This window comes from Nothoprocta perdicaria, unplaced genomic scaffold (assembly GCF_003342845.1).
Source record: "Nothoprocta perdicaria isolate Ctin4 unplaced genomic scaffold, notPer1 scaffold_32, whole genome shotgun sequence".
In the NCBI taxonomy this organism is placed as follows: Eukaryota; Metazoa; Chordata; class Aves; order Tinamiformes; family Tinamidae; genus Nothoprocta; species Nothoprocta perdicaria.
Window position 1 is genome coordinate 3326481 of NW_020455555.1, and position 22510 is coordinate 3348990.

At 37.6% G+C, this 22510-nt stretch overlaps 1 protein-coding gene across 1 annotated transcript in view; it reads left to right on the forward strand.

Moving 5' to 3' along the window:
* BICC1 (BicC family RNA binding protein 1) overlaps positions 1–22510 on the forward strand; it is a 51344-nt gene that overhangs the window by 21939 nt on the left and 6895 nt on the right. The window contains exons 3-17 of the mRNA XM_026043031.1: positions 8549–8628; positions 9389–9547; positions 10295–10348; positions 11066–11260; positions 12189–12440; positions 14178–14309; positions 15200–15386; positions 15641–15799; positions 16090–16286; positions 16563–16704; positions 17404–17560; positions 18171–18339; positions 19373–19412; positions 19790–19944; positions 21959–22115. Of these exons, the coding sequence (XP_025898816.1) occupies positions 8549–8628; positions 9389–9547; positions 10295–10348; positions 11066–11260; positions 12189–12440; positions 14178–14309; positions 15200–15386; positions 15641–15799; positions 16090–16286; positions 16563–16704; positions 17404–17560; positions 18171–18339; positions 19373–19412; positions 19790–19944; positions 21959–22115 (2235 nt within the window). The remainder of the gene's footprint in view (positions 1–8548; positions 8629–9388; positions 9548–10294; positions 10349–11065; positions 11261–12188; positions 12441–14177; positions 14310–15199; positions 15387–15640; positions 15800–16089; positions 16287–16562; positions 16705–17403; positions 17561–18170; positions 18340–19372; positions 19413–19789; positions 19945–21958; positions 22116–22510) is intronic.

Sequence of the window (22510 nt, forward strand, 5' to 3'; positions counted from 1 at the left end):
TAAATGAGAAACTGTCAGTGCACACAGTTTCTCATATTTTGAAGAAAAATCCCCGAACCCTATAATTGTGTGCTTTAAAAATTAAAGAGCAGTTGTGTTGGGGGTCACAAGTTCAGTTATTTCTTTTGTTTGCAGAGGAGCTGACCCAAGCATAGATGACTCCTCCTTGTTTTGCAATAAAAAAATGAACAGAAGAGACTGTCCCAGGCCGTTGAAAACTTGGCCTCGGGAGCTGATGCTGCTTCTCTTCCATCCGAGCACTTAGGCACGCACGAATCCGCAGGGTCCCTCGTGCCAGCAGCTGGCGACACACAGCCCGTTTACTGGAGTCATTTATAGGAGCCTCCGGATCGCTACCACTGCAGAAACCAGCCCCATCGGTTAATTCTCTTTCCCCTTGCGTGCGGCCAAGGTGACAAGTGAGAACTTCTGAAGAACAGCAAAATTTGCCTGGTCCATTTATTTTAATTCCGGTTAGACTGTTCGATCTTCCTTGTGTATGTTGTACCTAATCCTGGTTTTACATTGAAGATGTAAAATGATTGATTTATGTGGACATTGGGAAAGATGCAAGGCGCTTACGGTGACGTGTGTGCTTGATTTAAGGCGACAAACACTAAAAAAGTAGCAGATGAGCCAGCAGGTGGGCAGGACAGAACAAGATGCCCAAGAACTTTATGTAAATTTACACAAAATGCAGTTGAACTGTGATTATTTCTGTAAGAGTGGGAACAAAGATGTAAGCTTTTCACAAGGAAAACCAATTTTTATGCTTGGGCAGATACAGGAAAGCAAAAATACAGACACTCAATTATGAAGGAAATTATGAATTATGTATTATAAAGGCAAATAGTAAGAGGCTCAGCACCCACTGAGAGTGCTTGGTAGTAACTGTGTAAAACTGAAACTTTAGGCCCCAGAATGCAGACAAAACTGTATCATCATGACCAAATTGCTTGGGAATCAAGACCAGTCAGTCTTTGCAGACTGCAACTGGGGTTGGCTGATGCACTGTTTTTCTTGAAATTTAGGCTCTTCTAACTATTGCCCTATCTTGCAATCTGCTCTATACTGTGTCTGTGTGTGAACTAGAGACTGAGTCTCCTATAATAAGATCCTTATTCTTCTATTTCAGGCACATAAAAAGCAATTGATTGGAATGATTTAGCTGGAGTTTGCATTGCTGAGGCTTGGCATACAGTTAATTTCCAGATGTGAGCTCCACTGCTGCTGTAATGGTACAGACAGATGCAAGAGATGCAGAGGAAGTTAAGCTAACAGCTTAGATAAGCTTGTTAGCTTAAGAATCAACACTTAGTATGCATTTTATGTGCAATACAAAGAACTTACCATTACGTAGTAGTGTGTGTCCAGTACGTTGATTGCTTGCTATGAACTATTCCCAAGATAGGAAAGCAGAAGCTGTGAAGTACTCTTTACTTCATGGTCAAGTGATTCCCAGGGATTCTCTGGGATTCTCCCTTGTAAAGAAGGAGAGAAAGGAGAAAAACATAAAGATGTTTTTACACTAAAAAGTGTTCTAGGAGACCGGTTATGACTTAGTGGAACATACTCAGTTCTTAGCTCAGAAATATATCTGTATTTTTCATATATATATATATATGTATATATATTTATGCTTATCAGTCCACTTCTTTTAAACATGGCTAATATAAATACCAAGCTTGTGAAAACACAGATTTTGCAACAGAACTGTAGATGACCTCACTATGCCTAACAGTAATGTGAAATAGGAATCTCTTACATACTTTTTATAGCTGTTGTTACTTGGTTTTTTTCTAAAGAAGACAGTCCAAATGTTTCTTTATTGGACTTTGTACTGTTGTCTTAAAACAAGACACTCTCTATTCGCATGGAATGAAGTTGCAGTTAAAAATATCTAGTAAAGCGAAACTTCTGGAAAATATTTTTTGCTTTATAGAAGTATGATACTAGAACACAGATGGTGATAGAGTAGTTTTAATTGTAACCAAAAATAGTATGTTTAGCTGTCTTTGGTTTTAATCAGGAAGTGTCTGTTCCATCAAGAACCAGCTGTTGCCATCTTTTTGATGCCTCTTAGTTCATGTAGCTTCTCGAAGGAGCAGTTCTGTTTGATCTGTTCCCTCAGGTGTGTTCAGTGCAGTGCTGTCTGTTGAAAGATGAGCTTTGTCTTCCTGTCCAGTCCAAGAAAAATTGCTAATCATTTATTCCAATGATTGTATTAAGAAAAAAGGACATGGGAATGCTGTCAGTGGGAATAGTAAGATATTAAAGAAGTACAGCAGTAATGGGGAAACATAATGATGCAAAGTACATGTAGTTGGATTTAATTGTGGGAGAATTCAGAAAGAAATCTGGCTCTGAGGCATGTGTTTAGGCTCCCGAGTCGGATGTCATGAAGATTTTCCCCTTTTATTTAGCAAAGCACAGTTACAGTGGCTCTTGGTAGATAAAAAAGCTAAAATTATCTCTAGGCTTATGTGCTGAAATGTTCAACTTGAAATTGATTCTGAAAGCATGAAGTTACCATACTGCTATTTTTCATAGGAATCTTGCATCAAAGACAAGTTGTCTGTTAATAACAATCAATGTTAATAGCATATATATTCATCCCCCTTTATTTCACATTCTCTTTCTGAAACACTGGGGCTCTGCATTTGTGGTTTTAGAGGTACAAGAGGAGCAGACCCATGGCTAATGAACCACCAATTCATTGGTTCTATGCTGGAAAATATAACTCCTAGTGGAGTTCGTACCCAGCTACAAGATGGTCTTGCTCTGGGAGGCCTCTTAGGCTCAAGGCTGAAGAGCAGCTGCCCGAGAAGTATTGCAGTGCAGTATGTGACTTGCGTGGTCTGGATGCAAATGTCTGCAATGGTATTACTTAGAAATCAAAAATAAGGAATTTAAAAACATACTGAGGAGAAAATTGCTTGAGATTCTAAAACTGTGTAATTGAAATGAAACTCTCCAGGTGATTACAATTAATTCATTCTTATTTCTCCTTTTCAGGTTTTCTTCTCCACCTTGGCCTTCCCCTTCTCCCTTCAAATCTGACCACCTTTCTATTTAAATTGCCAGCTCTTCCTTACCTGTTTCTTGTCCCTCTTCTGTGCTTGTGCTCTAAGAGAAGCCTTTTCAACTTCATTTCCTCTGTCACTGGATCTGAAATCCAGTCATCAATAGCTTATTTCTCCAATAATAATAAATTGTACAGGTAATCCTTTTTCCTTAAGCTTATCTTATATGTTTGGAAGTGTCTCAGACAATTGTAGGTGTTCTGAAATGTATCTGATTTCTGGTGTTTTGATGTGATATTTCAAGACTGCCATGGATATAGATGTGGGTTTTCCTAGTGTAACTCAGTTCAAATGATGCACTTGATTTATGAGACTATGTTTAAACAATTAAAGTAGCCCATTAAAAATTTAAGTTTTAAGAGCAAAAGGATTGCATACATACTGCTGCCTCTGAAGCTGTGGCAGAAACAGTGCAGCAATATTTACTATTCAGCTGTTTTCTCATGTTCCAAGCAGAACAGAGTTTCTTCTAAGGGTGTTTGTAAAGAGATGTCAGCAAGAAGGCAAACTAGACAGCAAAAAGTTCTGAGAATAAAGTAAGTTTTGGAGGGCACATGTAGAAGGACACTTTATAATCAGCTGATCATGCACGAGGAAGATCCTCCTGGGTGCCAACAGCCTCAGGATAGAGCTACTCCAAAGATGTTGCTAATTATTTGAAGTCCTTATTGAGTTTTGTGGTGCTATGGATAGGCTTTTGTTGATGTCCAAGTCAGCTAGTGAAAATCTAGTTCAAATATGACAGTATTGCTCTTCAAGTAATTGCAACAATTGTGTCTGTCTAAGGACTTGCCTGGTGTCTATTATGATGGATTGGGTATCTAAGGCACCTGAGAATTATTTTTTTAACCATATGAGAATGGAATTACTTTTTATTTTCTGATTTGGTGAGGGGAAAGAAATTTAAATAAATAAAGCAAATAGCACTGGATATGCAAGGATATGCAAGGGGTTTGCCTCCTGTTGCATTCTGCCTTAATGTGTTACTGGGGTTTTTTCTTCTGTGGTCCAGAGAGTGCAAGGGAAAGTCCTGGATTGCATTGGAAAGAAGGGCAAGAACTCTCTTAAACTGACATAGAATGAACTGGTACCGAAACGTGCCCAAATGACAAATTTTCTTCTTTGTTCTCCCAAGTTGTTTTGTGTTAACCTGTGAAGCACAAGGGTTTGTTGCCACATTTAGCCTTAATGTTTCTTCCTCCATGGGAAGACTGAGCTTGCTTCAAATCTGTCTTTACATTGATTGATGTCAATAGCTGTCTGGTCAGTGAATATCCACTCCAACAACTGTATATGCAGGTATTGCCTACTTGATTTAAAAAGTAGGTAGACTTCTGTTCAGGTAGCCAAATACCCCTGTGGTTCTTGATTAACTCTTTTACAGACTTATTTTTCATCTTTTTGTGGTGCAAATAGAAGCTTTCACTTGAGAAGACGCTAATATATTATGTGTTCATCTGACTCTTTTCTGTTTTCATTCCAACTTTCAATATAGCTTTGCTTTTTTGCTAATACTTTTGGGGCAGAAACGTTCAAAACTAATCCTTAAAAATCCTGAGTGGCTTTTGTCTTTTTTGGCCTTGTTTTTAATTGGAATGTCTCATGTTCCCTAATGCACATGGACTGTTCTCATCCTAATCAGGTGGTCGTAAAGAATGCCTGTCATCTGCCCTTGCATTGCCCAGTGGCCTAGCTCTTCTTGGGATAACAGCGTTTTCTGTAACTTAAGGTCTCTCTCTCCTGTAAAGGAGCTAGAAGCTCAGCTGTGGTCTGAAAAATTTGCTCACCAAATGTAATGCCTAATTAGCAGTAGAGGCTTACACAGTGAAACATTCAGTTATTGAAATCCTTCTTCCCTGGCAAAAGCCCCAGCGTGGATGCATTTGCCCTGGCACAAGTATGTTTTTGCTCGGAGGAATGTTGTTTTGTTTACTGAAATGCAGCACACAATAGTAGCTGAGAGGCTGGAGGCTTGCTGGTGTGACTGTGGGCAAGGACAGGCAAGGGGGAAGATCTGCCAAAGTGGGGAGCGAGGAAGTTGAGGACGGGAGCAATGAAAGGCCGCTTCAAGGCGGGAGTCTGGCAAAACAAAGAATATTGGGGAAAATTTCCTATAGTTTCTTTTGTGCAGCTTCAGCTTTCCGTTTTATGTAAATAGTCCCCTGTTCTTCAGAAAAACCTGCAAATCTTTCCTAGTCTCAGGAAAGAAGATACTACCCACGTAAACTGATTGCAGAAGAGATTGCAGAACAGTGAAATTTGTCCCATTTTGGGGAACGCTAATACTGCTTCTTATAAGGCCACATCTTTTCCAGTTTCTGGTGCTGAATTTGCTTTAAAGCATATGAACTGTATATGCTTTTAGCATGCAGGCCTCTTCTCAAGCTGGGTTTTCAGTGAGACTGGATCCCAAGGCCAATGTTTCTCGAGGTAAAGGTCTGGCCTGACCTTCTACCGATGCGATCTGGCATCGTCTGGACAAATGCAGCCAGGCTGTGCCTGTACAGACAAAGGAGGATTTTTACCTCAGTAAAGCAAAAATAGAGGTTTTGTTATGATATCAAGCGTTGAACTGAAAAGCATGGAGTAAGTCGTTTCTGCTAGAATGAAGGTGGCAGAGTTTTATATTTTGCTCAGCCGCGTGCAAATACAACAGCAAACAGGCATCACGTGCCACAAGGATTCGTGGAAAAACCCTCTGCTTGTGCTGCCAAGAGGTGTCATTGTTTGGAACAGAGATTTCTAGGTATTTGGCTCCTTACTGGTGGCAACAGCTTCAAAAATATTTAGAAAGCTTAAGTCAACTGAATGTTTTAATTACTGCCTTGTACAGATGCATGAGAACCTTATGTGGGTTTTTCATTCCCATTTGGCGACTGAAAGGTTTCAGGCAGCCCTGTCTGGAAAGGGGCACTGTCCATCCAGACTTTTCCATAGCTTTTCCTTCAGCTTGGTTTTCCTGGTAAAATTCTGATGCTAGTGACAGGTTTTTCCCTACTTGGTTGAGAATTGTTTACGGTCAAATGTAGCTGATGTGAATGGGGTGAGGAACTGCGCAGAGGCTGCATTGGACGGAATAAATTAAAATAATAATTCAGAAATTGGACACCAATTTGTGAGACAAACTAGCAAACCATTGGAGCAGACTACTAGGGGTTTGCTGCTTTTCAGTGAAAATGAAACGCAAACAGAGTTAATAGGTTCTATCATGAAGTATATGCAAGAAGGTCAGTGATCTGTAAAACTTGGAAAATCAGAGTACAGGACTTAATCACCCTTCTGACTATTTAGGCAGTTCCTCCGAAAGTCATTCATTCTGTGTACATCAGTTCAGTATTACTACAGTATATGTGCTATAGTACATATGTAGTCCTGTGCTCTTCTGGCCCTTCAGAAACAAATCAAAGAATTCAAAATCTATCAGTTGTGAGGATTTTTTTTCATCTCTCAAAATTGAGATTTGGGTGTTTGAATTGTATTTCCTTGAAAAAGTGAGAGAGTCTCAAAGGAAGAATTCTGTTAACCTAAAATCTCGCTGCTGCTTTGTATTCATTACTAACCGATTTTGGAAGATTCGTAGCATTCTTCAGAATTGCAGGGGTGCCTTTTTTTCCCTTTTTATGTTTTGTTTTTTCTTCAGTGAATGAGATTTCATACTTTGAACTAAGTATATATAAAAATCTGAAAACTGATGAACCCGAGTGGCAGTGGGGAGACAACAAGGACACCAAAAGTGGCTTTAATTGTCTTTGTCATTTTTCCGAGCTGCCTCTAAAGGGCATTTGAGGCCTGCATAGTGTGCTAGTCTGATTCTGGGAACCTCTGCATGCAACATCCACTTCAAACATCATTCCCAGCTTAAACACATTAGAACCACATGGCTTACTGTCAGCTTAAAACAGACAAGAAAAAAATTGCCCTTAAGACTTTTTTTTTTTAAATCTTCATTGTGAAGAGACTGAAGCAGCAAATTCACAGAGCTTCTGTAGATCTCTGCACACACTACATTTTTGTGATTTTTTTTTTCCATTTTAGAAAATGAAATATGTCTGTTTCTCAGAATTCAAAATGCAGAGTTCTTGCTTTTCATGAAACTTGGCAGTGAGTCCTGTGTTCCTCCAGCATATGTGGTAAAGGCTGGTTTTTCGTAGTGGTTTTGACAACTTTTTTTTTCTTGTATTGTTGGAAGGAAAGGGTTTCTAGGCATGACTTAACAAAGTTTGGATTTTCAATTGACTACTACAGGTTTACAAATTAGTTGCATTGGTTGACAATTCTTTAATAGTGAGGTGATTGCAATGATTGAGGTGATGGCAAAGGCAAATGTACTTTGTTACAGCTTATTTTCCTGCTATTGAAAAAGTATGATTTTACATACTTGAAACTGTAAAGCTGTGTTTGTCTGCTTAGCCTAATGAATTAGATTATGTTAGCATGTAAGAGCCAGGAGAAGATTGAAACCTTTTTTTTCCTCCCCTGTTTGTCCTGTTGTGGGAAGCATTGTCTGCACATTTGCTTAAGTGTCCCTAATGCCTAGAAATTTGGGTGGTCGGGGAGGGTTGTTTGGAATTATTTCTGAGATTGGGAAGGTTTTGCATCGTGGTACTCTGTTTCTGGACACCAGGTGGTGCTACAAAGCTGTCTAACTTGTAGGGTTTTTTCTTACTTATTTTGAGCAATTGATATTTGGTTTAGTCCTAGAGTCAGTTTACATTTTGTGGACACTGTTTCTAACCAACCAAATAACATACAACACTTTATTACTGTAGGGCTATGGTGTGAAATTCTGATGCCAACTGAATTGTGTTGTGGAGCGAGTGTGTTAGATGTGCTTGGGCAAAGGCACCAGTAGCTTGGTGTTCCCGGGGCTCTAACGCTCCCTAGGAAATCCAGGAGCAGCTCCTGATGTGTCAGGCACACGCTTTGCTGTGCAACGGAGCTGCTGAAAGGAGGCTTCATAAATCCAACTAGAAAACTTCCATGGGAAACTATTTTTATTTTTATTTATTACTGGTTAAGACTGCAGGGGGACAGTTATGGAAACCAATTAAATAATGAAGTTCTGATGGGGGTTTTTACAGGTTGTCTGAGTCTTCTTGCTCTATGTTCATGTTTTATCTGAGAAGGTGTGATGGTTTAGCTGCATATTGGTCTTAAAGTTAATAAAAATTCAAATATCAAATATATAATATTTGATATATATACAAATATATATAATCATAGCATTGCAGGCAGTGTTTTTAAGTTTCTTATTGAATTTAATTTTATCTGGTAATTGGGACTGAATGGGTGGTGTGAAAGGTTTTGTTATTTGGTTTAAATTCTACTCATTGGTGGTATGATTAGCCAGTAAACCTTACATAATGAATACAAACAGTTCTGAAATGACTTTGGGAAATTCTGCTAGAGATTTTTGTATATATTCTTTTTTATTATTCTTTCACAAGTGTTTATTTCTTTGATAGATCCCCATATTAAAGTCTCTGGAAAAAAGGAAAATGTTAAAGAAGCTAAAGAGAAGATCATGTCTGTCTTAGACACAAAAGTAAGAAAAAATCGCTTTAAATTTGCTACTGTAATGTTGCATTGTGTGTGCACATGGGTGTGTGTAATGGGTTCTTTTAAATAGAAGGCACTAAGATGTTCTCAAGCAAAGAGTCCAAAACATTCATGCATGTTGATATATGGCATATGTACAAGAAAATACTGGATTAACATTTTTTTCCTTATGACCTATATATAACTAATGTTCCCAACCCTAAGGTTAAAAGCAAAAATAATTTGTTGTTCATTTGCTTTTTACTTAATCTCAAGTAAGATTCACTGTGGATGGTAGATACGTATGGTCAAGTTCTCTAGCATTCTTTTTTACCAAAGTTTCCATCATACGATCCTGTCGGATTAGAGAGAGGTTTGAGTTTGCATTTGGAACAACCTGGGCCCGTGACAACTGATTGGATTGCAAAAGAACATGGAAATCATGGTGGGCAGTAGAATCTAAATCTAGGTTTAAAAGCTTTCAGTGGTTGTGAAGATGGACCTTTAGACCTTTAAAGTATTTATTTCCATGTTATTTTCCCTATTTGGAGAAGAGAAAAAAAAATCTTTTATATTACATATGTATATATATTTTATACATAAAAAACAATTGACTGTGATCCACATATTAAACATGTACAACCCCTACTTATCTATTTGGAAATACCTTTCTAAATAGAACTTCAGGTTATACCATATGAAATACTAAAGTACCAGTGTGAAGGAATCTCATCAAAGGAATCTCATCAAAGGTGCTTGATTTCCAGAGCAATCGAGTAACCTTGAAGATGGATGTTTCCCATACAGAACATTCTCATGTGATAGGTAAAGGTGGCAATAATATTAAAAAAGTGATGGAGGAAACAGGATGCCATATCCATTTTCCAGACTCAAATAGGAATAATCAAGCAGAAAAAAGCAACCAAGTAAGTAGTATTTAATATGTTAATGGCTTTATGCTGTTAATGCCTGAGAATATAAAATGCTGCTGTTGGATTTTTACAGTTTGGGACATGGGGGAATTAAAGTTTATTGAAATAGGATTTGTGAGGGGGGAGTCTGAACATTATGATAGTGGAGTTTGGGGTTTGTTTGTCATTTTAATATCTGTTCAGTGTCTGGCTTACTCAGACTTAATGATTAATATGTTTTTGGTGCTTATGGTATAACTCATGATTTTATGGTACAAAATCAAAGTTAGTGGTGAAGGTGCAAAAATGAATGTCTTGTTCCAGCAGTTCACCTACATTAGAATAAGTCATTGAACCTCAGTTGCAAGCCTTCTGTAATGCCAGTGTTAGTGAAAGGCTTAATTTTATCATGGGACTTAAATCCCTCTTGTTTCTTGTGGCTCCGCAACAAAACAGCGGTGACTTCAGAGCATTCAAGAGAATGTGTATGTGTTGATTACTAGCATTGAGCATGTGTATATAGTAATGACTTCATTATTGGATCCAAGCAGTTGTACTGATAGCTTAGGTGCTAGAATATCCAAAGATATGTTGTTTACTGGGTTTATTTGTGGCTACTGTTTAGAAAATGCTTAAGACCAGTTTTATAGTAAATGTAGATTTTTGTGGATTTTTTTAAGGAAGCAGAGGTACTTGAATAAACTTCAAAATGCTTTATTTTGAAAATCTGTTGCTATGTTGTGTGTGTTCTTGCTCTTTCAGGTGTCTATTGCAGGACAGCCAGCTGGAGTGGAGTCGGCAAGAGTTAGAATACGGGTAACAGCCACTTGTGACAGTCCAGTTTTGAGAACTGTAGGGTTGTAAGGCTCTGTTTTGAGATGAAAAAAATGAAAAATGCAATTTTCCATATGAAGAGAATGCCAAGGGAATTATAAAAACAGTGATTCACTTTTTGGCCGGATCTCTAACTAGTCCTTTAAAATGGAATCTGCAAGATATCAAGTATTCCATTCATTTGTTCTCTTCAATCTTCATCTTTCAGCTTTGGTTTGTATGTGTGATTTGGCCTAGCTAGCATTAAATTAATAAATTCTTAAATTACTTTCACAACTGTCATGGTCAAGCATGTCATTCACACAACATTGATAAGACAAATTTTAAAAAAAAGCCTATGTTTTATAGATTTGTAGCAGATGTCAGAGCTTCAGTTTATCCACAGTGGAAGGAATTCTTTAGGAATGTTTACAAATGTTAACCTCTAGTTTTATATCTGCATGAATGAATATGAAAAAAATAATCTGGCTTTATTCTTGCTCCTTAATTGCAAATAATCGTGGTATCTTGGTATGAACAAACCCTTTTGATATCCCAGGAAAAACTCGGTGCCTTTTCCAACTCAAGTTATTATACTATTTTTTAATGAGTAGATAATCTCGATTTGGTTGTTACTGACCAATTAATCAGTAATAAAACTGGTAATTTTTAGCAAGTCTGAGTAGGGTTTTCAGTGTTTGCCTTTGGATCTTGTTCTAGGAGCTGCTTCCTTTGGTACTTATGTTTGAATTGCCTATTGCTGGAATTCTCCAACCAATCCCAGATCCTAATTCTCCCACAATTCAGCATATATCTCAGACTTATAATATATCTGTTTCGTTTAAACAACGCTCTCGAATGTATGGTGCTACAGTAATTGTCAGAGGGTCGCAAAGTAACACTAGCGCTGTGAAGGTAATGAATCATCTTAAGTTGGCTTCTATGTGTCATAAATATCATCATAGATTAGATACTTAAGCACTACATTACTGTTATCCAGCTTCAACAATACAAGTTTTAATTGTATAATTGCTTTTAATATCTGAAAGTACTAATGTTTAGAAAAAACCTTTAGGTGATGGGTATAAATGCATAGGAAATTATTTGGTTCAATATTAAATTTTGTTTATCTTTTAATCTATTTTTTTAATCTACTGCACCAGCCTACCAGGTTTCTAGGAGTTCTGGAAAATAGCTTTTAAAGAAAACGCCCCTTTTCTGCTTCATAACCTTCTACCAAAAAATATTTAAAGAAACTCACTCTGATGTTCTACACGTTTCAGTAAAACTCAAAACATTCAGTCAAATATATAAACCTGAAACTTGTCTTAACGATGAATAAAACTACTTTTGCAAAACTAAGATTGTAAGATCTAATTTCACTTTCAAGTAAAGGAACTGCCATAAAGCTCTTTATTTTAGTAATCTTCATTGTTAACAGCTGATAATGCACCAGGAGAAAAGATATGGTCTTAGGTGGGTATATCTCAAGCCGCTGAGAATGTCTTAGGTCCTAACTGAAGCACAAATTTGGCAGTTTGGCAATGTGTATCTAGCCCAATAAATCTCTGTTGGCTTTTTTACCATTATATACGAGCTCAGAAATTCCATCAGCACCAAGCAGTTAGATGTCATCTTCCTGCCTTTCATGATGGCAATTACATCCTCCATCTATTCATTGAGTGAGGATAGTAGGTGAAGTTTAGTCTACCTCTTGCCCTATTACACATCAGATATTTTTAATCTCAAGTATGAAATGCATGATGACCACATGCATGGATGTGAATGTGTGATGAGCACTGTTTCACTGTGTCTCTTCTGATGCTGCTTTCTGCCTTTGCAGGAGGGAACAGCCATGCTTTTGGAGCACCTAGCTGGGAGTCTGGCCTCTGCGATCCCCGTGAGCACACAGCTAGACATTGCAGCACAGCATCATCTCTTTATGATGGGTCGAAACGGCAGTAACATCAAACATATCATGCAGAGGACTGGTGCTCAGATCCACTTCCCTGACCCTAGTAATCCACAGAAGAAATCCACTGTCTACCTCCAGGGCACAATTGAGTCTGTCTGTCTTGCCAGGCAATATCTCATGGTAAATATTTTCAGGGAAGTCTACTTGAAAAAATGGCAGATAACAAAAAGCACGCTCATTTTTTGTGTACCTGCTGCTCAAATATAAATTAGCTTTGGAGGGGAAGGGTTACTATTTTGGTTGAAATGTTGTTTCTGTTGAGTGTTTGACTTTTGAGTCTTTGTGGGCAATTATCACTTGAAGCTACCAAAAATCACAAATACTTAAGATACTGTGATTAAAAAAAATTTCCTTGCCAGTCTAAATGATTAGAAGGCAGACATTTGGGAAAAACACTCTTATTTTCTTTTCCCTTTGGCCATGTACCATTCTTCTTATTTGTCAGATAAGCTGTTTGTGTCAGGAGTTTTAATTCTTAGGTAGATGAGATTTCAGGAAAACAGGAGAATCTCTGGAAACATTTACGTATTCCCCAATGATTTGTGACCATTCTTTTACAGTACTATTCCATCAGTACTATTGTCTCCTTATTAAACATTAGCTCTGTCAAAGGATGTTTTTTTCAATTGCACAAGTTTTTGTTACGTGGATTTCTAAATGTAATGGGAGCCTTTAGGCCTTGTGACAGTGCTAGTGCTTGTAGCTTGTTTGTTTTCTTATGTACTCATTTATGAACAAGAAATCAGAGGATTAGACTCTATTTTTACTCAAAGCTGTTATCAGCATAAAACATGATATCACAAAGTTCTCGAAGTCCAGATCTCTGCTCTGCTACACTGTGCCTTGCTGTACAGTGATAAGCAGAAATGTGATGCCTTTATTTATACATCTACTTTCAATATTTCAGGATATTTTTGTCAGTACATTTTAAGAAATACTTGGTTCTCTGCATTTCCTTGCTGAGCTTCAGCTGTTTTTCTTATGTAGGCCAATGGAGTAGGGTATACAAACAAGAATCTATGCAAGAATGAAAAAAACACATTAATAAACTCATAATTATGCAAGTACCATTGCTGAGATAATAAAATTTGATTTAGTAATTATGAACGTCTGAGTACAACAGTGTCCCAAATACAATCCAGTATTGTCATTAGCTGTAGGAATTACTAACATCTATCTCAATATAAGTATTAACCAGTAAATAAGTTGTTCAAGTAGGTGGTGAGTTTTCATGTGTAAATTGAAAATATCCCTCATCTCTGACAAGTATTCCATGTCTAACTGATTCTAATTTTAAATGTGCTTCTTGGAGAAATATACTCAATGCAAAAGTAAAGCCAATATTTCTAATAATGATTAGGGCAAACTGTGAAGAGAAGAAAGAGCATAAAGTGATTGTAAATTAGTCTTGTGAGTGAGGATGTCTGAGGACTTTTTAAACATATCAATAATAAAAAGCTTTTTGTCTTCCTATCATTCTTACACTTGAGATTACCCTATCTTGGTAATCACTAAAAATAGACAGGCACTTAATTTTTGTCAGCTTTGTGTGTGGTAATGTAGGCTGTGCAAGGTTTAATTACAGAAGACATTTAAAACTCAGTTTTATTCATTTACTCACTATCAAAGCATGTTACTGGGGTCTGTACCTCCCAGTTTACACAGGCTTCAGATTGTGAATGTATTTGTTTCTGTTCCCCCTGCCAAATAAGCCCTTAACAGCATTATGCAGTGTGCTGTAAGCATACTTTTTATATTACAATATATAGGTGTATAGTCTATATACTTAAATTTATTGACAACATTTATGCGGAGCAAAGATGTGTATTGTGTGAATTTTTGCACTTGTCTTTTTAGGGTTGCCTTCCTCTTGTGCTGATGTTTGATATGAAGGAAGAAATTGAAGTAGAACCACAGTTTATAACACAACTAATGGAGCAGTTAGACGTCTTCATAAGCATTAAGCCAAAGCCAAAGCAACCAAGCAAGGTTAGTGAAAAGCTAATGTGTTCTCCTTAAGTTTTAGTATAGGTTTGCTTTTTAAATGATGAGTTGGCAAGTGATGAGGTCCTCCCTCCTGTATGGAATCAGAATCTTTTAAAGAATGTATTCTTTATGTGCGTGTGTGTATACATATGATACATATGCACTTTTTTTCTGCTTGAAGTAAGTCAGCTGAGGTTGTAAAGGTTTTCTCCATAGCTACTGTTTAATTTTCTCATTAAACATTTGACAAAGGTGATCTTTTGTATGGAAAATACTGCTAATAGCGTTTAAAAAAAATGCATATGCAGATATTAATTTAGAAGCATAAATTTGAACATGTCCAATAAGAGACTTAGCTATCTGCATTATAATATAATAACATATCAGAAAATTTGAAATTCCAAATGACTATTCCTTTCTATCAGTAATGTGTCTTCTCTCCATAGAGATATGTAAAATTAATAACAAGAAACAAAAAATATAATTCCCAGGCACTTATGACTATATTTTCAGGAAGCTGAGTGCAAGAAAAATCTATATGAATATTTTTGCACTTTTTTAATAGACCTCTGAAATAGATGAGTCTTGAGCAGTTAACCAACTTGTCCAGATCTTGGGGTTCTTAAGATCTGATAATAACTAGCAAAGTGCTACTGTTTTCCATTATTCTGGTAATTTTTTTTGTGGAAGGAGTTACTTGTTACGGGATTAGGGATTTTGTTCACTTTATAAAGGATTGAGTTTGATTAGTTGCACTATTACCTCATGCACAGCTATGTAAGAATTGTGTGTGTTGCAGATCCGTGTCATGTAGTTGTACTGCTCACTGATTTGCCATTGTGTCTTTTTGTCCCCTTCTCTCTTTCTCTCTCTCTCTCTCTCTCTCTCCACAGTCTGTGATTGTAAAAAGTGTTGAACGAAATGCCTTAAACATGTACGAGGCACGGAAATGTCTCCTGGGACTCGAAAGTAGTGGAGTCACCATAGCGTCAAATCCCTCTACTGTCTCTTGCCCTGTTGGTCTTTCTTGTCCTGGTTTGGATATCTTGTCCTCAGCAGGACTAGGACTCACTGGACTTGGTATATATGTATATTTACTTATTCTGATATTTGAAACTTAATTCACAAATCTAGGGAAAAAGAACCAACTATATTTTTGGGTAAGGATTTGTTTTGAAGAACTAGAAAATCTAAATCATTGTAATTCATCCAAAACTTTAGTGCTCAGTGATGGGGATTGTCTCTATGTAGAAGACTGTCTGGAAGCATTTTGTGAAAATGCTTTTTTATGCATCTTTAAATATCAATGTATTTTTTTTTTTTCTATGTGATAGGCCTTCTAGGTCCAACAGCCCTGTCGGTTAACACCTCAACTACTCCAAATTCGCTTCTGAATGCCCTGAACAGCTCTGTGAGCCCCCTACAGAGTCCAAGTTCTGGCACACCTAGCCCGACGTTGTGGGCAACATCTCTTGCTAACACAAATGCCACAGGTTAGTAGAATTAAATGTTAACTAAGTTATTTGTACAACAGAGTTGTTAATGGAGCTGTAAAGTCCAAAATCATTCATACTTAAGACTTTTTTCTGTTTATCCTCATGCAGATGAAAAAAAGTCAGTGTCTCGAGTTTTTTCATTACATCATGATATAATGTCACTTGCAGGTTTTGATCTACATTCTATAGGAAACTGTTTTAACAAAGAGATTTGCTTAAAGCACTAAGCTTAACAAATTGGAGAGGGGGAAAAAAACACAGAACATGACCCAATTCTTTTGTCATAGGTTTTTCTGCTATTCCACACCTAATGATACCATCTACTGCCCAAGCCACTTTAACTAGTATTCTGTTATCTGGAGTGCCCAGTTACAGTCAGAACACTCCCTCACCACCACCAGGCTTGACTCCTGTTGAAGTCCATGTCAATGGCATGCAACCAGAGAATAAAAAAGGATCCCCTTCTTTAAATGGCCATGTCAAGGTAAGTGACATGGTTTCTGGATAACCAGATCTGTTGGTAATGAACCTGCTAAAAATCTTGAGTGAAAAACCTAGTTGCCTTAGTAGTGGTTCTTAAAGCTACTGAGGTTAGAAATAGGATAGGAGGATTTCCAAGATATGACATAAAAATTAAAAACAAACAAGCAATAAAACAATCAGAAATGATTGTTATCCTGCAAAGACTGGAGAGTAAAACTATTCAATACTTTGTGAAATATACCAAACACTACAGTGACTTTTTAAACAATTATTTCAGACATCAAATCTCAAGTACGCTGCACTATCTGCCACATCGCTGGGAGAAAATATGTTGAGCACAAACCACGGTGATCCATCAAGGCAGACAAGTAGTCATGGTGCCTCTGAACAAGTAACGGCCAAGTCAAGTAGTGCAGAAGGTAAGAAAGATGCTGACTTTTTTTTTGACTTGGAAGTGTTTGTGCAATCTGCATGCAGTTTATGAAACCACGTATTTGTGCACTGATTGTGCAGCTATGTTGAGGGAGAGTATCACTCTGTGTTAGCAATCTGCTGTCAAATAAAGTAAATAAAACTTATATTCAGCTGTACTGGCAAATACTGACTTCAGCAAGGAAAAACCTGTTCCGTAAGGCTTGTGGGCATCTTGAATTGTGACTTAAAACATACATTGCTCAATTGCTAAAAGGATAAATATTTGAAACAACACACACACCAAAAAAAAAAAACAAAGAAAATGGAGCATTTTAATGGGAAGCTTGTACTTCGATTCAAGACTATCTGAACACTCACTAAGGCTTAACAAGCAGGATACCCAAGCAAATCACATGAAATGGTTGTTTCTGATTGTGACTCTTTATATTTGATAGTAGTTAGTTACCTGGCTTTTACTTGAAAAATAAGCGTGTACTTGCAAAATGCAGTGGAAGTGCTGCATGAATTCTTAATTATGTATGTGTGTGTGAAATTACCTTCTTGTCTTATTAATTTTGAACAAACTAGCCCCCCAAAGGCTAGACTAATTTTAAAGGAGAGACAGTAGATTTTCTTTTAGAATAATAACTCGCATAGCAAATGTGCAGGAATATAATCTTTCCTTCCCTCTCTTGGCCTTGTAGGTTGCAATGATGCTTTTGTAGAAGTGGGCATGCCGCGAAGTCCGTCCCATTCAGCAAATACCAGTGACCTGAAGCAGATGTTGAGTGCTTCCAAACAGGCCTGTTCAAAGAGGCAAACGGTGGAATTGCTGCAAGGCACCAAAAACTCTCACTTACAGTAGGTTAAATGGGCAAACATAAGTTAATGGAACTTTCAACATAAAATAGTACTTTTTATGATTTAGAGGTAGAACGTGTGGCTCAGTCATTAGATATTCATAGAACAGAATGATATGGGGTATGTGTTAAATCACATTGTTAGATCTACTTTTTCTTTTATCACTTTTTGACTTTGTATATTCTAAGAAATTTTCTCTTTCGCACATTTATTGCAGAAGGGAACTGCTTTTCCTTTCCTACAAGGATCTGGATTTTCTTCCTCAAAGGAATTTTGTTACCTGTTTCTGTTGGATATATTTTTGTACTCTTTCTATTTTAATGATTGCGTTAAGAACAGTTCTTAACTGGCAGACTTTTTGCTCTTATGCAAGCGCATATTCATATATATTTGTGGGAGGGGGAGCTACACATATGGTACACATTTGAGGTAGTGATGTGTAGGATATAATCAAGATTCCACCAAGCCCAGGGAAAGGATTTTTTGATGCGCTACCTTGGCAGGACAGGTGTTGTTTTCCTAGGCATGCAGTTTGCCTGTCAGAATCCCATTGCGCGTTTCCAGCTCGCCGCGGGAAGCCGCGGCGCTAACGCGGGCCTTGTTTCCGCAGCGCCGCTGAGAGGCTGCTCTCGGACGCGGAGCTGGGCGCCGCCGAGGGCCCCGTGGCCGACAAGAAGGCTCCGGGCAGCGAGCGCGCGGCGGAGCGCGCAGCGGCCGCGCAGCACGGCTCGGAGCGCGCCGCGCGCCTCGCGCCGCAGCCCGCCTACGGCAGCATGCAGGTGGGTCTGGCGCGCGGAGGTTCATCGCTGCCAAAGGAAATTGCCAGGGAATGCAGAGGTGGCTGCTGCCCACCACACCTGCATTGACATTGCAGTTGAAGGGGAAGTGTTTCTCAGCCAAGTGGTTCTTTTGCTTCAAGGTATCTTCACGTGTTCCTCCCAACACAAATTAAGCTGCGATGCTCTTGAGGTATTTTATGACATGATGCAGCAAGACCCTTGCATTTGCACCTTTTCATAATATATTTTGAAGCAAAATGTATCTTTTTGCCTATACTCCAAATCACATTAGATAGAAGTAGTTTGGTATTCACTAACTTGTCACCATATATCTTCTATCAGTGGTGACATAACTTTTGCAGACCTCTCCTTATCAGCACTGTAGTTATTTAAAATAGTCAGTTTAACAGTTCAGGCTAAGTACTGCAGTTTTTGTAGTTCTGTATGTTTAGACTTTGCTAATCTGTCTTTCAAATTGTACTGATAATTAGTCTTACCATTAGCACTTAAGCTTCACATCTTCCGTTGTCATAGGTAGCGTTAATGGCTGTTTTACTGAATTCTGTCAAAACTCATCTGTTTTTCTTTAAAAAATAATTCCGTAGGGAATAGAACCTTTAAAAAATATTGAAAATAACTCTGATGCCTAGAATGCAGTCAAAGATGTATATTGTTATTTTAATTTGTACAGCTATTGGATGTTTCAAATACTAAGGAGATGATGTGGGAAGATAAACTATGCTTGAAAAAACATGTTACAAAAATTTGCCTATGCAGATTCTAAATACTGCTATTACTTCACTCACGTGGAAGCTAGGTAGCTATTTTAAATGTTTGTTATCTAGATTTGAACGAATATTTTACCTGGGGCTTTTAGTAGGCCACTGTCACATTATTGTGCAGTACTTCCCACTTTCTCCTAGATGGGTTCATTGGCCTCATTCAAAACCTTTGTTTCTAAGAAGAGCTAATTACTGAGATGACCTTTAATTTGAATAGCAATTAAGCCACCCTCTGCCTGTTTAATTTTTAGGCATTTGACTATGAACAGAAGAAGCTACTAGCAACCAAAGGTATGTGTGTAAACAGACTGATGAAAAGTTTGTCACCACTCAGTTTTCTCACGTTACGATTTTATGTTTTTTTAATCAAATGTAAAGCTAGTATTAAAGTGAGGCATTTGTGTATTGGCTTTCACATATTTCAAACTATTTCTAATACTGATGTAATAAAAAGATACTTGTTGTATTTGAAGTTACTTAGGGGAAGCTGAAATATTAAGATATTTGTCTTATTTGCAAAGTTGGTCTCGACTTCAGGGATAGATTTAGTTTTGATATTGATACAGGACTTCGCAATAAGTTTGGCTCTGTTAAATACTATCACCCCAGAAGAAAAACACCTATCTTTAAATAGTGACGTTTACTGTTTTGTCCCTATATGTTTTCAGCTATGCTAAAGAAGCCAGTTGTAACAGAAGTGAGAACTCCAACAAATACATGGAGTGGATTAGGATTCTCCAAATCTATGCCTGCAGAAACTATCAAGGAGCTAAGAAGAGCTAATCATGTATCATACAAACCATCTATGACAACGACATATGAGGTATATCAAAGCTGTACTGTAATTGAAATATATTTATAGTTATAATACAATTGTTTACTCTTGCTTTTGAGATACTCAACATTTTTATTCTGAAAAATGTTTCATTACAAAGGCATATGGAATACATTCAATCCAGTATACAGAATTATATCAACTTTGTAAATCATGTTTCAAGTTTATAGAAGTCTGCTCCTGGATATATGTTTGTTTAAACAAACCGCTGACAACTTGGAGGATAAAATGATTCAACAAGCGTAGATAAGCTGTGGAAATCTGACCTAATTAAAAACATACATACATGTGTGCGTGTGTGTGTAAAAGAAATATGCAGTATTCTACATCATATAGCTTAGTGATAGAAAAAGGAGTAGCATTATGAGGACTCTGTGGGAACTTATATTTCTTCAAGGCATTCTGAAGCTGCTTTTTAGTGCATTTTCATGCTTTAGTCCTCCCCAGCTTCCATACAGGCACCTTTTGTCCTACTTATCAAATGTCAATGGTATAGTTCTTAAGCGCTGAAACTCCAGAGAGATTTTTCTCTAGGATGTATTGGTGTAAAAGACATGATAAAACACAAGGAAACGTGCTGTGGTGTTCCTCACTTGATGTGTGTTGACTTTTTGAATCATTTAGTTTGTGTAACGGGCTCGGGCACATGCAGCAAGTTTGCAGTAACAACTTGGCAGGGAGGGAAGGTCTAACGCAACAGATTTTGTTTGTGTTTGTTTTTATGGCAAACTCTTCTCTCTACAATTTAATCTGGGTGGGGTTTTCTCCAGGTGGTGATGCACTGACCTCTTCTGAAGGTCTGTAAGCAGCCTGGTTATCCTAAGTAGGAGCATTTTGTTAGTCCCTTGGTGTCAGTGAATGTACAGACCCATTTTAGCTCTTTCCATTAAAATGATATTGCTTAAGTGCTCCTATTTCCATTCTTTGGTATAAGCTATTGTGTGTCTATAAAAGATCTTGGGTTCCTGTTATCCTATTGCTTCTATTTGGCAGTTTTCAGCTCTGTCCTTGTGTTCTTGGGCAGGCCTGGCACGCTTCCTCCCATGTGGTTGCTTTTGATGAACTTGTGTGTGTGGTGCCCAAGGAGGGTTCTTGGAACAGATGTAATTCTGGCCTTGTGGTCTCATGTTCAGGAAGCTAACTGGTGATATAAGCCCACTGAGAAGCTCTCACCTTCACTGTAATATTGTGGCGTGCATTCAGTTTTCCAGGAATATCGAATGACTTGTTTTTGCTTCAGAACTTGTAGTTATCACCTTGATGAAATAATAAAGAGTCCTTGCCCGCTCTCTTCTGCTTTTTTAACAGACTTGAAGTCAATCCATTCTATTTTCAACTAGTTGAGTCATACTGACCCTCATTCACACCTTCTTGAATCTCACACTGACAAGGAGCTTATGTGTTTTTATCTCTGATGTTAGTTTTTCAAAAGCATAGAAGAGACTGCTACCTGCAGATGTGTGGATTTTTAATTAGAATTTGATGCATGCAAATTGAATTAAATTAGTAACTTGTGTCAGTCATGTTTAGTTCATGTATGCCTTTGGTATCAATAATGTTAATCTTTTTGATATGTCTTCACAAAATTCCATAGTGTTCTGCAGCATTTTAGGGAAAACTGTTGCCCTAATTTGGAACATTGATTCATAATGAGGATGAGATTTGTGATGAATGCTTTAAAGGAGTAAGAAAAAGAACGTTTACTTGTATATGGAACTGGTGTGGGAATTGGGTACCATAGAGCGTTTTTGAAACAAAGATACATTGAGCGACTTATTTGAAGGGCCTTCAGCTTCTGCATAAAATGTACAAAGTGCTTATGATTTAAGCACACTTGCTGTTTTTGTATATGGTTGGCAATTCTTTAACTACTGATCAACTGCCAAAGAATGTTTGCAAGCATTTAAAGCTTGGAAAGCCGTGTGCTTTAGCTGAGCTGCTTCAAGTGAAATACTTGAGTCACAGTGAAATTTGAGTTTTATGCACAAATTTTGTCTTGAAGGGTTCGTCACTGTCCCTCTCACGGTCCAACAGTCGGGAGCACCTGGGAACTGGCAGTGAATCTGATAACTGGAGAGACCACAACGGGCTTGGACCTGCGGCTCATAATGAATTTGTGTCCTCAATAGGCAGTCCCAAACGGAAACAAAATAAATCAGGTTGGTGGTGTTTGAGAACTGTTTTTTAATGATCGCAACATATTTTAATATCAATATTTCTTGGCATCATTAGGGATTTAAATGTCCTGTGCGTGTAAAATAAAGGTGTGCTGTTTTTTTAATTGAACAATGAAAATATATGCAAGATGGTAAAACAACAGAAAAATCACAAAAATGCTGTTTCAGAAGGAAAACATCTATTAAGATGTTCTAGATGATTTAGATTAACATCTAAAAGAAGGAAGAACTTAAAAATTGGAGAGATCTACAGCTTAAAGCTCTTTCTGTACTTGGAAGGGCTTTGTCAAGCTGCACTGAAACCAGATGTAACAAAAGCTTGTTTCTACACAATGACCACTCTTGTTGTCAGTGCAAAAACAGCTAAGTTTTTATTG